The sequence below is a fragment of the Podarcis tiliguerta genome, assembly GCF_965153285.1.
Source record: "Podarcis tiliguerta genome assembly, chromosome: 11".
In the NCBI taxonomy this organism is placed as follows: domain Eukaryota; kingdom Metazoa; phylum Chordata; class Lepidosauria; order Squamata; family Lacertidae; genus Podarcis; species Podarcis tiliguerta.
The window spans coordinates 25,833,782-25,845,946 of NC_139544.1; the positions used below are offsets into that span (position 1 = coordinate 25,833,782).

The 12,165-nt window shown below is 45.4% G+C and overlaps 1 protein-coding gene across 2 annotated transcripts in view; it reads left to right on the forward strand.

Annotated features, from left to right (window-relative positions):
* The first annotated feature begins 832 nt into the window (after nt 1-832).
* ST8SIA4 (ST8 alpha-N-acetyl-neuraminide alpha-2,8-sialyltransferase 4) overlaps nt 833-12,165 on the forward strand; it is an 87,961-nt gene continuing 76,628 nt past the window's right edge. For both annotated transcript variants that reach the window (XR_014503087.1, XM_083404263.1), the window contains exons 1-2: nt 833-1,228; nt 11,511-11,642. Coding sequence is in view for 1 of the 2 variants with exons in the window: in XM_083404263.1 (XP_083260389.1) it covers nt 1,116-1,228; nt 11,511-11,642 (245 nt within the window). In the remaining variant the exon portion in view is untranslated. The remainder of the gene's footprint in view (nt 1,229-11,510; nt 11,643-12,165) is intronic.

The window sequence follows — 12,165 nt, forward strand, 5'->3', positions numbered from 1 at the left end:
TTTTCTATACCACTGAGTCCCAGCTATAAGCAGCCTGGAAGTTTGGAATGCAGCTTAATCCAACCTAAAACGCCCTTGAAACCCGTCCTGGGTTGTCTGTTGAAGCTTGACATTCAAAGTGCACGCACACGGATACATTTATTGAACACCTTTATATACAACTCCAAGGAAGGATTTCTCCTCGTGGGATGGGGGAGAGAGAGAGAGAGAGAGAGAGAGAGAGAGAGAGAGAGAATGGAGGCTGGGCTGTACTTACAGTGCACCATAACTTACTGCACCTCAATATAACAGAGACCCAGCCGTGAGTCTGCTCCAGGCTGCGTTGACAGCACAAGCTTTTCGGCACGAGACCCTTAACCTCAGGGTCGTGGGTTCGAATCCCACTTGGGGCGAAAGATTCCTGCATTACAGGGGTCGGACTTCAGATGCGTCCTCTCCAACCATCAGTTGTCGTTCACATCTTTCGGGTCTCTACGAACAAAACCGGGAAGCGAGCTGCAAGTAAGGATCATTCCTCCCGAGTGAAGGCAGCAATCCTGCGCACGCTCCCTAAGCCCCGTTGCACTGATTTAGAACTTATTTCCGAGTAAAACTGCGCCCCGGGACTGAATTGCAACCCCTTAGATGGAAGAGATGCTGCTCGCGTTCTAGAGATCCTTTTCCCTCTCCGCTTTGCCGAGCAGCTCCGAGCCGGGAGCTGTTTTAAAGTTCGGGCAGGCGCCGTCTCCGCCTCCTCTGGCCCCCTATTGGCCGGGCTCGGCTCATCATTTCACCGCCAGGAGGAGGGCGGCGCTAAGTGACGCCCCGGAGACTGGCGGCTGCCGCCTCTGCTGTTACCTAAACTGGAAGGCAGCGTGAGAGGAGCGCGGAGAGGCTGGAGCGAGGAGCTCGCGGGAGCGCGTGGGCAAGAGGACTTTGCCCAGGGGAAACAGCCGCCGCCGTCGCCTTTGATCCCTCCAGCATCCCGCCGGCTTTTGATTTTTTGCTGCTGGTCCTTAATTTGATCCCTTGCTCTTTTCCTCCTCTCCTTTTTCAAAACCCATCCTGCCAAACAAAGGAAACAGAAGGAACATACACACAAACGCGCGCACGCCTATTTGCCGGAGGAAGGAGACATGCGTTCGATTCGGAAGAGGTGGACTATCTGCACGATAAGTATCCTCCTGATTTTTTACAAGACAAAAGAGATTGCGAGAACGGAGGAGCACCAGGAGACACAAGCCAACGGGTAAATGCAAAGAGTCTAGATGTCTGTCTGTTTGTGCACACCTTTTGTTTTATTTTTCTTGACCAAGGGGGAAAGAGCGGGTAAGATGCAAGCGCCGCGTTCGGCTTGCCCCCCTGGACCTCGCCGCTTCCCATTCATCAGACCTGCCTCCTTTTGATGATGTTCGCGTGGTTTGATCTGTAGCCTGAGAACAATCCCCCCCCCCCCCGCCGCCTAATTAAGCGTTCCGATGGGATCCAGGAGGAGATGCCTTGCAAAAGGCAGAAATAAATCGCGGGGGTAAAAAAAAAAACGTGGTCTCAAATGATTAATGCCGGTTGGGTTGATTTGCAATTGATGAGCTGAACAAAGCGAAGGGATGGGGTGCGGTTTTTTGCTTTTTAGAAAATAAATAAATTTCTAGCTTTTGGTACGAAAGTAGCGGGAGGTTTGCAATGCAGAAAGCGGTGTCACGCCGGCTTTGTTATGTTTCTGTGTTGATAAAGGGGGAGTGGCATTTCTCCGAAGTTTGGCTGGCACCGATCGTTTTTCCCGGAACTCCTAGCCGGATCCTTGCCTGCTGTGCACTGGGAGTTACTCCCAAGTAAGTGTGCACAGGATGGTGGGCTTTGCCATCTCTCTCTGCTGTCCCAGAGCAGCGTTCCTCATAAGTCCCCCTTGTACCCCGCCCACAGTAGGGGAGTGAGCCTTCCAAGAGCTGTTGCGCAGCGTGCTAACTTCGAAGTAGTTACCCCTCGCTAGTTACCCTCAGAATGAAGTGAATGGGTCCACTAGGAGGATAATAAGGCCGGAAAGGCGATTTATCTCCAGGTCCCACTGACGGGACTTAGCAAGCGTGTTTGAGATTTCGGCTTCTCTTGATCCCCTTGAAGTTTTATTCTTCTCGTCTGTCAAGCGTGGTGAGTTGTTTTGTTGGTTTTTTTGTTTCGTTTTTAAAAGCTTTAAAACCTCTTGTGGAAAGTTGCTTTGGAATCATAGAATCGTATCATTGCAGAGTTGTCTGAGTCTTGGAACAAAACCCCCACTTTTAAAATTTATTATTTGATTTTCGCAGGCTTGCCGAACTAGCTACACCAAGGAGAGAGAGAGGGAGTGGTGGGGATGGTGGAATCTGGAGGTTGTTCTATTTATGTCGGCGGCAGCAGCAACAAACCGGAGAGCTTTGATAGCTCCGCGGAGGGTATTTGTTGCTGCATTATTTCATTGACGCCTGCAAGCATTTCCAAGCGTGGCAATAATAGCTAATGCTCAAGCAGGCTGGTTTGGCGTGGGGCGAGCTGGGATGTGTGTGCTTGTGTGCTTGCCTTGCACAGATGCTGTGGAGAGGGTATATGAGGCGCCTTGGAAATCCAGCATGGATCATTATGCAGGAAAAGAAAAGCAAGCCTTTAGGAGTAACTGCAACCCTCTGCCCATCCAATGTGCGATTTTTTATCCTTCCTGCGCGTTGTCCATGCAGCCGGTCACTCTGCCTGTCTCTCCCTCCCTCTCCCTCGCCTTTCCATGCGTGGCTAGGCGAAGTGGTAGCGCCTCGTTCCGAGGAGGGAGGGATTGGAGGCTGCCTGAGGCAAGCGTGTGCAAGAGGGCATCGCCTTCTCTGTATGGGCAGCCTCATCCCCGCAGCATCTTTCCTCGAGTCTAATGGGACATGCTTCCAAGAAGGCTGCAACACCCCTCACTTACCCGGGAGTAAGTAAGCCCCGTGAGAGTCAGTTGGATTTGCGCCTGTACAGGCGCCTTGAAGTTTATGCGCAGTGCGTTTAGGATCGCGCGCGGCGCTGCCCCTCCCACGCGGCATCATTGCGCACCTGAGCCCAGTTCCAAAATTTGCCGGCGAGCTACGGATCGTGTAGTCTGTGCTGGCTCTCTCTCTCTCTCTCTCTCTCTCTCTCTCTCTCTCTCGGCTTCACGGTTTTCTAGGCTTTCTTGGCAGGGGGTTGGACTCGATGGCCCTTGTGGTCTCTTCCAACTCTATGATTCTATGATTCTAGGCAGCCGTGCCAAAAAGGGGAGGCGCGTACGTTTGACTGCCCACCGCTGGGGTTCCTCCGCTGCCTCCATCTCTCCTGCCTGCCGCTTGCATCCCGGGGCTACGCCAGGCCAGATGCGCACAACTGGTTCCCAGCGGAGAGCACGCAAGCAGCAGAAGCCAGCCCTCGGCAGTGCTTTTCCGCGAGCAAAAAGAAGAAAATAGGCGGGGGGAGGGGGCCTTTGCACTTCCTCTGCCTAAAAATCCGCGCGGCGGTTTTGCGAGGTTTGCACAAACAGGAAAAGGCTCTCCGCTTGGCTTTAGATCGGCGCTGGCTTCGCGTGTACGAAAGACAAAAGACGAGACTCTTTGTTCCACTCCCAGCTAGATAGGAAACCTCCTGCTCCTCGTCTCCCGCGAAGAGTTTGCGCAACCCATAGAGCACGAGGCCTCTTCCTCTATTAGTCCACTCATTACAACTCCGGAGGGGGTAACACACTGTGCAGAGAACCCTTCTTTCATTTTTCACCCATCCTTCCTGTTTTGAGTTCGTTTGCAAAATCAAAAACTCCCAGATAAGACTTCTGGAGGCTATTTACTCATTCCAACCCAGAAATGAGGAACTTGTGGTTCAATTACTTGAATTAGTTCCCATTATTTGTGGCCATTGATAATGCTGGCTGGGACTGATGAGAGTTGGGGTTCATGAGTATCACAAGTTCTCATCCCTGTTGGCTTTCCTGTCCAAACTTTGCTTGCTTCCAGGTGATCTGTTTATTTGGCATTCAACCTGGTGTTTTTGTCCAGCATTTGCAGGCGGTTTAGATGACCTATGTGATCTATTGATTCATTCCAATTTTGTTTGCAGGGAGGTTATATGACTGTGCAAAAAACCAAAAACATTATCCCACACTGCAGTACATCCCCCCCCCCCCCCGTTGTTTCTGACTTTACGGAGTGCCAAATTGGCTTTAGTTGTAACACCTGAATTTTCCACTATATGATTGAATCCCACCTGATAATAGCGACAGTTTGAAAGTGCCCTTGATGCATTAAAAGCATAGGTTGAGTGCATATCAGGGGTTTTTTTTGGGTGGGGGGGTCCTCCAAAGCTTTTAAAATGACCTTCTGTGCGCAAGATCTCTTTAACACCCTTTTACTATTAGACTCGTAAAGGCCATGTGCTTTCCCCATCCTTTGACTGCAAGGTTTCAGGAGAAGGGAAAATACGGGCAGAGATGTAGAATCAAGAGTTGGTTGCTCTTTGCTGGGTACTTGCGATGCTACTTAACTTTACAAGAGGTAATTGGCAGGGCAAGGACTTGCATAAGGCGATGGGACCTTTCAGTGGAGTTGCAGCTAATCTTGTTTCCATCTGTGACAAAAAAGCCACAGCCACATTGTGAAACACATGTGCCCTAAATCACAGCAAAACCGGAGTCTGTATTCCCTGTCTCCTTGTTGCTTGTAAATGGAGCAATCAATACTCTTGTTTTTTTGGAAAGCCTTTTGCTCCCCTGCTAGCTTTCTCCTCAATCATGTATGCTGATGTCACTTTTCTGTGGGCAGAGGAAAACAACAATCCACCTGCCTCTTGTTTACTAACCAGAATAGTGGATCTTGTTACTAGCTCTCCAGTCTGAAGCCCTTGGCTTGAAAGTTCCATGAACACCAGGAAACTTCCTTCCAAGTCCTTTAAATATTTGTTTAAATGATTGGCTTATTAGAGAGCTGCAGCTAAATAATATTGCAAATAGGAGCATCGGCATATATTCATCCTTCGTTTACATTTTCTCATTTTATATCTGCTGCAGTAATTCTTTAAATGCTTATTTAGTATCTGCTTGAAAGATTTTATGGAATTCGTGGAAAATAAGCCTATTTTTATAACATGAAATAAAAACGCATTGAAGTAAAATAAATGTATTTCGTCTGTAGACAGCATTAGCATCTTCTGAATGAAATAACCACTATTTCCTCTTGCATAGTTTTAGTCATAGCTTGCCTCCAAACTTCTGTTTGCCTTTGATATGTTTTGTAGTGCAACTTGGTGTAAGAAACTAAGACTTCCCTTTTTACTAAGATACCTAATCTCAGTAAAGGCTGTCTGCTAGATATAAAACCTACATTGTTTTTTTTTTTTTTTTGCATGTGGTGCAGATGTTGAACCTGGTACTGTTTTTGGCATAATGACACCTGCCTATCTCAGGAGACAATGGAGGATGTGACTTTGGAGGTCAAGTCAAACTGTTGCACCTGCTATTTGAGAAGTAATGTTACATGGTGTCCCTCACTCTAGACTTCTGGTTAAGTAATGTGCAAGAGCCTTTTGAAACAAACATCCATAGCAATTAGTTTTAACGGTGTGCTTCTATGATTTGTCTTTTAAAAGTTAATACCCTTTATGTTGTAGAATGTACATATGATGTTGTAGAAGCAATGGTCAGGGCATTGGTCCTAATCCTGCAGCCATAGCTTGTCAGCTTGCATTCCAGGGTTGTGTTCTGTTCATTTAGTTGTTGACCTCAGTGACACCTATTTCTGAGTAAACTCGCTTAGAATCAGGCTGTAAAAGTCAAGTTCAGGGATGAGTGGACCATAGGGTAGCTCGATGCAGACGAAGCAAGGACTCCGGCCCCTTTAATAGTTGTATAGGAGAGGGAATTTCAAGCAAGTGTAGATTGCGTGAGAATCTACATGGGTTAAAATCCCTTCTTCTATGCAGCTGTTATATATAGCCCTATGGACCATTGAAGTAGCACTTGAGTTACTTTTTGGACAACTTCCTTACAAATCTGGAAAGACATTCTTGTTCTGTGTATGCTCTGCCTACTTGCCACAAACAGCAAAGCATGCTTTCTTGTGTTAAGAGTGTTGTGTTATGCTGACTGCTGATAATATGGATGATGCGTCTAGATGAATTGTCTTACTAGATTTGCCTTGGGTTTAAAGCTAAGCCTGGCTTGCCCTTTTGTAGGATAAGAGAAGCTTGCTTTTAAACTAGGGTAAGGCTTTGCTGTGGTGAATAAAATAAGAAGAAGAAGAAGAGAAGAAGAGTTTGGAATTGATATCTCGCTTTATCACTACCCGAAGGAGTCTCAAAGTGGCTAACATTCTCCTTTCCCTTCCTCCCCCACAACAAACACTCTGTGAGGTGAGTGGGGCTGAGAGACTTCAGAGAAGTGTGACTAGCCCAAAGTCACCCAGCAGCTGCATGTGGAGGAGCGGAGACGCGAACCCGGTTCCCCAGATTACGAGTCTACTGCTCTTAACCACTACACCACACTGGCTCTCTAAGCAATACATAAAGAGAGATTCTGCTTAAAAACATTGGCGGGGTCATAAAAATTATGCTCAGTAGCTAAAGTAAGAGAGGCATGATCCAGCTAACATTAAGCACACTGAAATCCCAGTGGGATTTAAAAGCAATCAGATATTGCTGAGATCCCAAGGACAGTGTCACAGTTTTGCTGGTTGAAAGAATGTATTTTAAATGACAAAGTGAAAGTAAACATGAACCAAATGCATCAAGAGCATCTCCTTGAGTGGTGATTTGGAGAAATGTCTTAATGATAAACAGTTGGGACCTGGAGTGCCCACAACAGATTTAAGGTTGCTTTAATGTACTTTAAATCTGTTGGTGGGCACTCCAAGTAAATTGTGAGCTCCTGGGTCTGCTGTATTTCAAGCATTAGCACTTTTAGGGACAAAAACGTTGCGAAAAGCCAACCTCTGCTCCCCATGCTATTCACTTCCTGAAAGTTCTAATGGGCTACACTTAGTCCAGCACAAGCAAGAATCCTTTCCATTGCAATTTAATGCATTTTCTTTCTTTCTTTCTTTCTTTCTTTCTTTCTTTCTTTCTTTCTTTCTCTCTCTCTCTCTCTCTCTCTCTCTCTCTGTATATTGCAATGCGGCAGAGGATAAAGAGGGAAAATCAGTGATGGTTGTTTTGCGAGGGCTTTTTGGAATATATTGTGCATTGAATTAGAAGACGGAAAAACATCTTGTAATGAATCTCGATGTTGCTCTTTCCCTCTGGATTCATATAAGTAGTGTTCAGTGAAGATCATATAATTATTCTTCACGGCATGACACTTTAAAGACCATGGTTTTTAATTTGAAAACCTTCCCCATCCCACAAAAATAATTGTGTCTGAAGTGAGGAGTAAAGCGCGTTTGGTTTTTCAGTAGGTGGCACTCTTAGCTGTAAATCAATACTGCATATCGGATGAGGTGCAAATCCAGTATATATTAATGTATGATCATTGATCCTATAATTTCTTCACATAGTCAGGTTCCTGGATGCTTTTGAGCAAACTAAAGCCTCTATGCATACCAATGTATTGGGAAAGATTTCTACCTGTAGCGCACAGAATTCCACTGACTTTTAAAGTGACTTGCGATCTGCTGATGAGAGGCTGCTTGCGGATGTTCAGTCCCGGGTTTGGTGTTCTCCTTCACTTGCCAGCACAGGAGCTGCTGGGCTAGTGGAAAGGCAATAAAAGTGGTTGAGCAGTATGAACTCCAGTGCCACAGCTGAACTAGCAGAAGCTGGTTGTGCAACAGGAAGTATTAGGGCTAAAGCAATCTGTTGAGCAACCAGCCACATGAACTGTGATGGCTTCTTGCACTTTCTTTTGCAGACGTCATTCCACAAGCACAGCTGGTATACTGCTAAAGGACATTAACTCGAATCCCAGTGTGGTGTAGTGGTTAAGAACAGTGGACTCGTAATCTGGTGAACCAGGTTCACATCCCCACTCCTCCACATAAAGCTGCTGGGTGACCTTGGGCTAGACACACTTCTCTGAAGTCTCTCAGCCTCACTCACCTCACAGAGTGTTTGTTGTGGGGGAGGAAGGGAAAGGAGATTGTTAGCCACTTTGAGACTCCTTAGGGTAGTGATAAAATGGGATATCAAATCCAAACTCCTCCTCTTCTTCTTCCCTCCCTAAGTACACACACACACACACACACACACACAGTGAATGTTTGGAGAAGGCATCACAGTTCATGTTCCAGGCTGAATAACCAGTGTCTCTAGTTAAAAGGATCAGGTTGTAGGTAACAGGGAAGAATCTCTTAGGAGCTGCTGGCAGTCACAGTGAACAATACTAGACTAGATGGACCATGTAGTTAGACCTGGCATATGCCTCCCTAGAAGTGGCTGGACTTTCTCAATTGGCAAAGAAATATTCTGCGTATATATTTGATAAGAAAGAGGAGGTCTTTTTGGTAGGAAGAGCTTTCCATAGGTAGGAAGAGCTAGTCTTACCTGTTCTTGCTCATTCTACTAGTTTTAAACATTCTGAATTTAAGAACTGCTCAGGTTAGAATGCAGAGAAAGACAGACAGAGAGAGAGAGAGAGAGAGAGAGAGAGAGCTGTGTTGCCTAATGCATGAGACTCTTGCCTCCTGTGGTTAATAAAGGAAAATAAGAAAATAAGAAGTTTGTACGTTGTTAGGAAGCAAGCCAAACAGGACTCCTACTCATACAGCCCAGCCCAATGATTTCATACAGAATAATTTCAGAAAGCAAGGCCATGTTAGTCTCTTGTGGCAAAAGACAGCCTGTTAGCATGCTATAGGCTTCTGCTGCAATACTATGCAGGCTTGGGAGTAAGTTCTACTATTGTCAGTTTGGCTGGTGAGGGCATGAATATAGAGTGGAGACTTAGCTAGCTTATTGTGACGTGAGGGGAAGAAGTCAGCCTGATTTCAAAAACAGTTTGGCATCAACAGGTGGGAACTGGGAAGTTGCTGTTTGTGTTGTCAAAATGTAAGTTCAAGTTGGGGGCCATTGATTTAGAAATAGATAACAAGATTGCAGAATAGCTGTATGAATTTTTTGCATCTGTTTTCACTGTGGAAGTTGTGTCAGTTTCTCAACCAACTTCACATATGCAGTGTCTTGGTTCACACATAACACTAGCTACAAGTTGTTTCTCTGGTGATAAAACAAATCATGGCTTGTTTTCCCCTCAGAATTTTATTGTTTCCCAGCTGCCGTTGTCTCATGTCATTATAATTTGGCAAGCACCTATGATGTGATGGTGAAATAAACCATGGTTTGGGAAGAGTGCTGGGTTTACACGTAACACCAAGCCATAGATAAAACAAATCAAAGTTTGTCAGCCAGCAACATACTGGCTTCAGAACACATTTTGTTGGCAGGAAACAGACAATGGAGTCATGCTGCTGGGCAAGATTCACAATAAAATGCAAGCAGAAATGAATTTCTCTCCCATCCCTTAATAATGGTATTGTTGCTAGAATAGTGGTTGGTGGCTCTTTGTTTTTGTGGCAGATGAATGGGCTGGAGTATCCTTTTCCTTTGCTTCTGCATTCCCAAGAAAACTGACTGTTGGAGCCAAGGATTCTTCCTGGCAGTGAAAAGGAAAGCAAGTCTCTTGCAGCTGCTTCTTCTCTGGCTGATGGATGGAACCATGTTGGTTTCTCCTGTTCCATTCCATGATATTCTTCCTGGGAGTTCAATCATCCAGTGGTCTTTGGTCCCCTTGGCCAATGTCCGAAGTCAGAGTGTGCTTCCTTTCTGCTCTGCAATCCCAGAGCAATGTTGGCTGCATTCAGACTTCACATCATTCTGCTTTTCCTGATATTTCCTCACTTTGTGTGTTATGTAATCTTTCACACAATGTAGAAGCTACCTACAGAAATCTATCATAATCTAGAAGAACAGCCTTGTTCTTCTACCGTTGCAGGTAAACAGCCAACTTTCCTATAGCACTTGAAGAAAAAGAAAAAAACAGTTTATTGTAGCAATAGCTTTTTGTGGGCAAAAAACTAATTTTTTTTTAAGGATGCAGTGATGCTAGAGCGCTTGAGGGGCAACACCCTAGCAGGAAACTTATGTCTCATGGGAAGGTGGGGGCAAATGTTCCTGAGGGTTGTTTCAGCTAAATAGAAAACAGTTTGCTTCTTTGAAGGAAGAGAGAGGATTTTTGGTAAATTCTGTCTCTGTAGGACAAGGAGCATAGGAAGCTGCCTTATTCTGAGTTCAGTACTGGCCACACTGACTGGTGATGCCCTTTCAAAGTTTCACACAGGGTACATTCCCAGCCTTACCTGATGATTCTGGGGATTGAGTCTGGCAGAAGCTCTACCACTAACCTACAGCCCTTTGCCTGAGTAAATTTCACAATGAGTAGGGCTGGGCGATATCATCTTTTCTGCATCGCAGTGTAACACCAGTCAAACATCACAATATAGTGATACATTACAATGTTGAAAAGCGGATGGAGGAACAACCTCCATCATCCCTGGCCCCACGGGGTGAAACTGCCTCAGCTCCCCTCATGGGACCAATGCAACTTGTTCTTCTCTCTGGGTGCTGGCGCTAGAAGGAGTCAGGCGCAGGCAAGCCCTACCTGTGATATACTGTGGAGTGAAGGTGCCATCGCACTCTGGCCCTCAAACTAGTCCTGGGCAATGTATCAATACGTTGCCCAGGCCCAACAATGAGTACAGAAGGATTTATTCATTGACTATATCCGCCACAAACATATTTATTCATTGTGTTTATATACTGACTTTCTGCCAAGGCACCCAAGGTGGCTTACACATTTTTAAAGTCCTAAGATAACATGCAAACTTGGGAGGGGCCGGGGAAAGAAATAGACAGTTTGGCCAGAGCACACCTTGATGTTGTCTGTGCCTGCCTCCCTGACATGCTTCTTCTTCATCACAGGGCAGGTGGTTACGTTGGCCTTCAACATATAAATCGGTCTGGTATCAACAGTTAGCATTCCAGACCTGGTACTCTGGTTGGGACTACAGTGGTACCTCGGGTTACAGATGCTTCAGGTCGCAGGCTCTGGTAACCCAGAAATAGTACCTCGGGTTAAGAACTTTGCTTCAGGATGAGAACAGAAATCATGCTCCAGCGGCGTGGAGACAGTGGGAGGCCCCATTAGCTATAGTGGTGCTTCAGGTAAAGAACAGTTTCAGCTTAAGAACAGACCTCCAGAACAAATTAAGTTCTTAACCTGAGGTACCACTGTAGTTGTGATGTTGACACCTGCCCTGTTCTTCCCATGTGCTCTCCTCAATACCTTGAAATGACACCAGGTAAGGTGCCCCAGGGCATTGTGAGAAATTGAAAGGGTGGCTCTCAGTTACCCTTGGAGTAGGAAGTGATCCAGTGGGTGCTTAGTGCTTAGCCATGATCCTACATGGATACAAATAAAACACCACTGCTATTTGTGATGTAGATAGGGCAGGAAAAAAAGGTTTCTGGATGGCTAGTGCCAAGCTAATTTTTAACGCTCTCTTTTTGTATTGTGTTTTCAGAGACGGTGAGCTAAGTTTAAGTAGATCAATGGTCAATAGCTCTGATAAAATAAACCAAAAGAGTGGCTCTTCAATGTTCCAGCATTCCGTAGAAAGATGGAAAATCAATTCTTCCTTGGTACTGGAAATAAGGTGAGTACCTTAAATAACGCACAGAACTCATTTATACATTGTGGTAGCTTGTAACTGGGTATATGTGAGTGAGGACTGGCAAATCTGTCTTTCTTTACAGCTGTTGGTCTTTACCAATGTGGAAGACAAAAGTTTGGGGATTCCAGTGTAAAAGGTGTCTCTTTAATTTTGAACATCCCTTCAGTCAAAACTGAATCCTTTACTAAACTAAATTCTCCATGCAGAATAGGGTCTGTATAGTGGCATCCAGTAAGTTTGACAGGATTGGTCGCAGCATTTCAATGTGCTGTATAATAAAGCACAAAAAAAGATATTAATGGCATACGGCTAATTAATATGTGCAAAGTTGCATTAAAAGAAATCCGCAGGAGGCCACTAGTTTGATAGCTCTTGGAAGGCTTCGCCTGTGAATGATCCCACTGTTTCATCACTGTAAAAGCAAATGGCCAACAGTGATTCTGACAACTTGTATTTCAGTAGACTTGACTGACTGATCTTTTCTTTTTCTGATCTTACTAATATC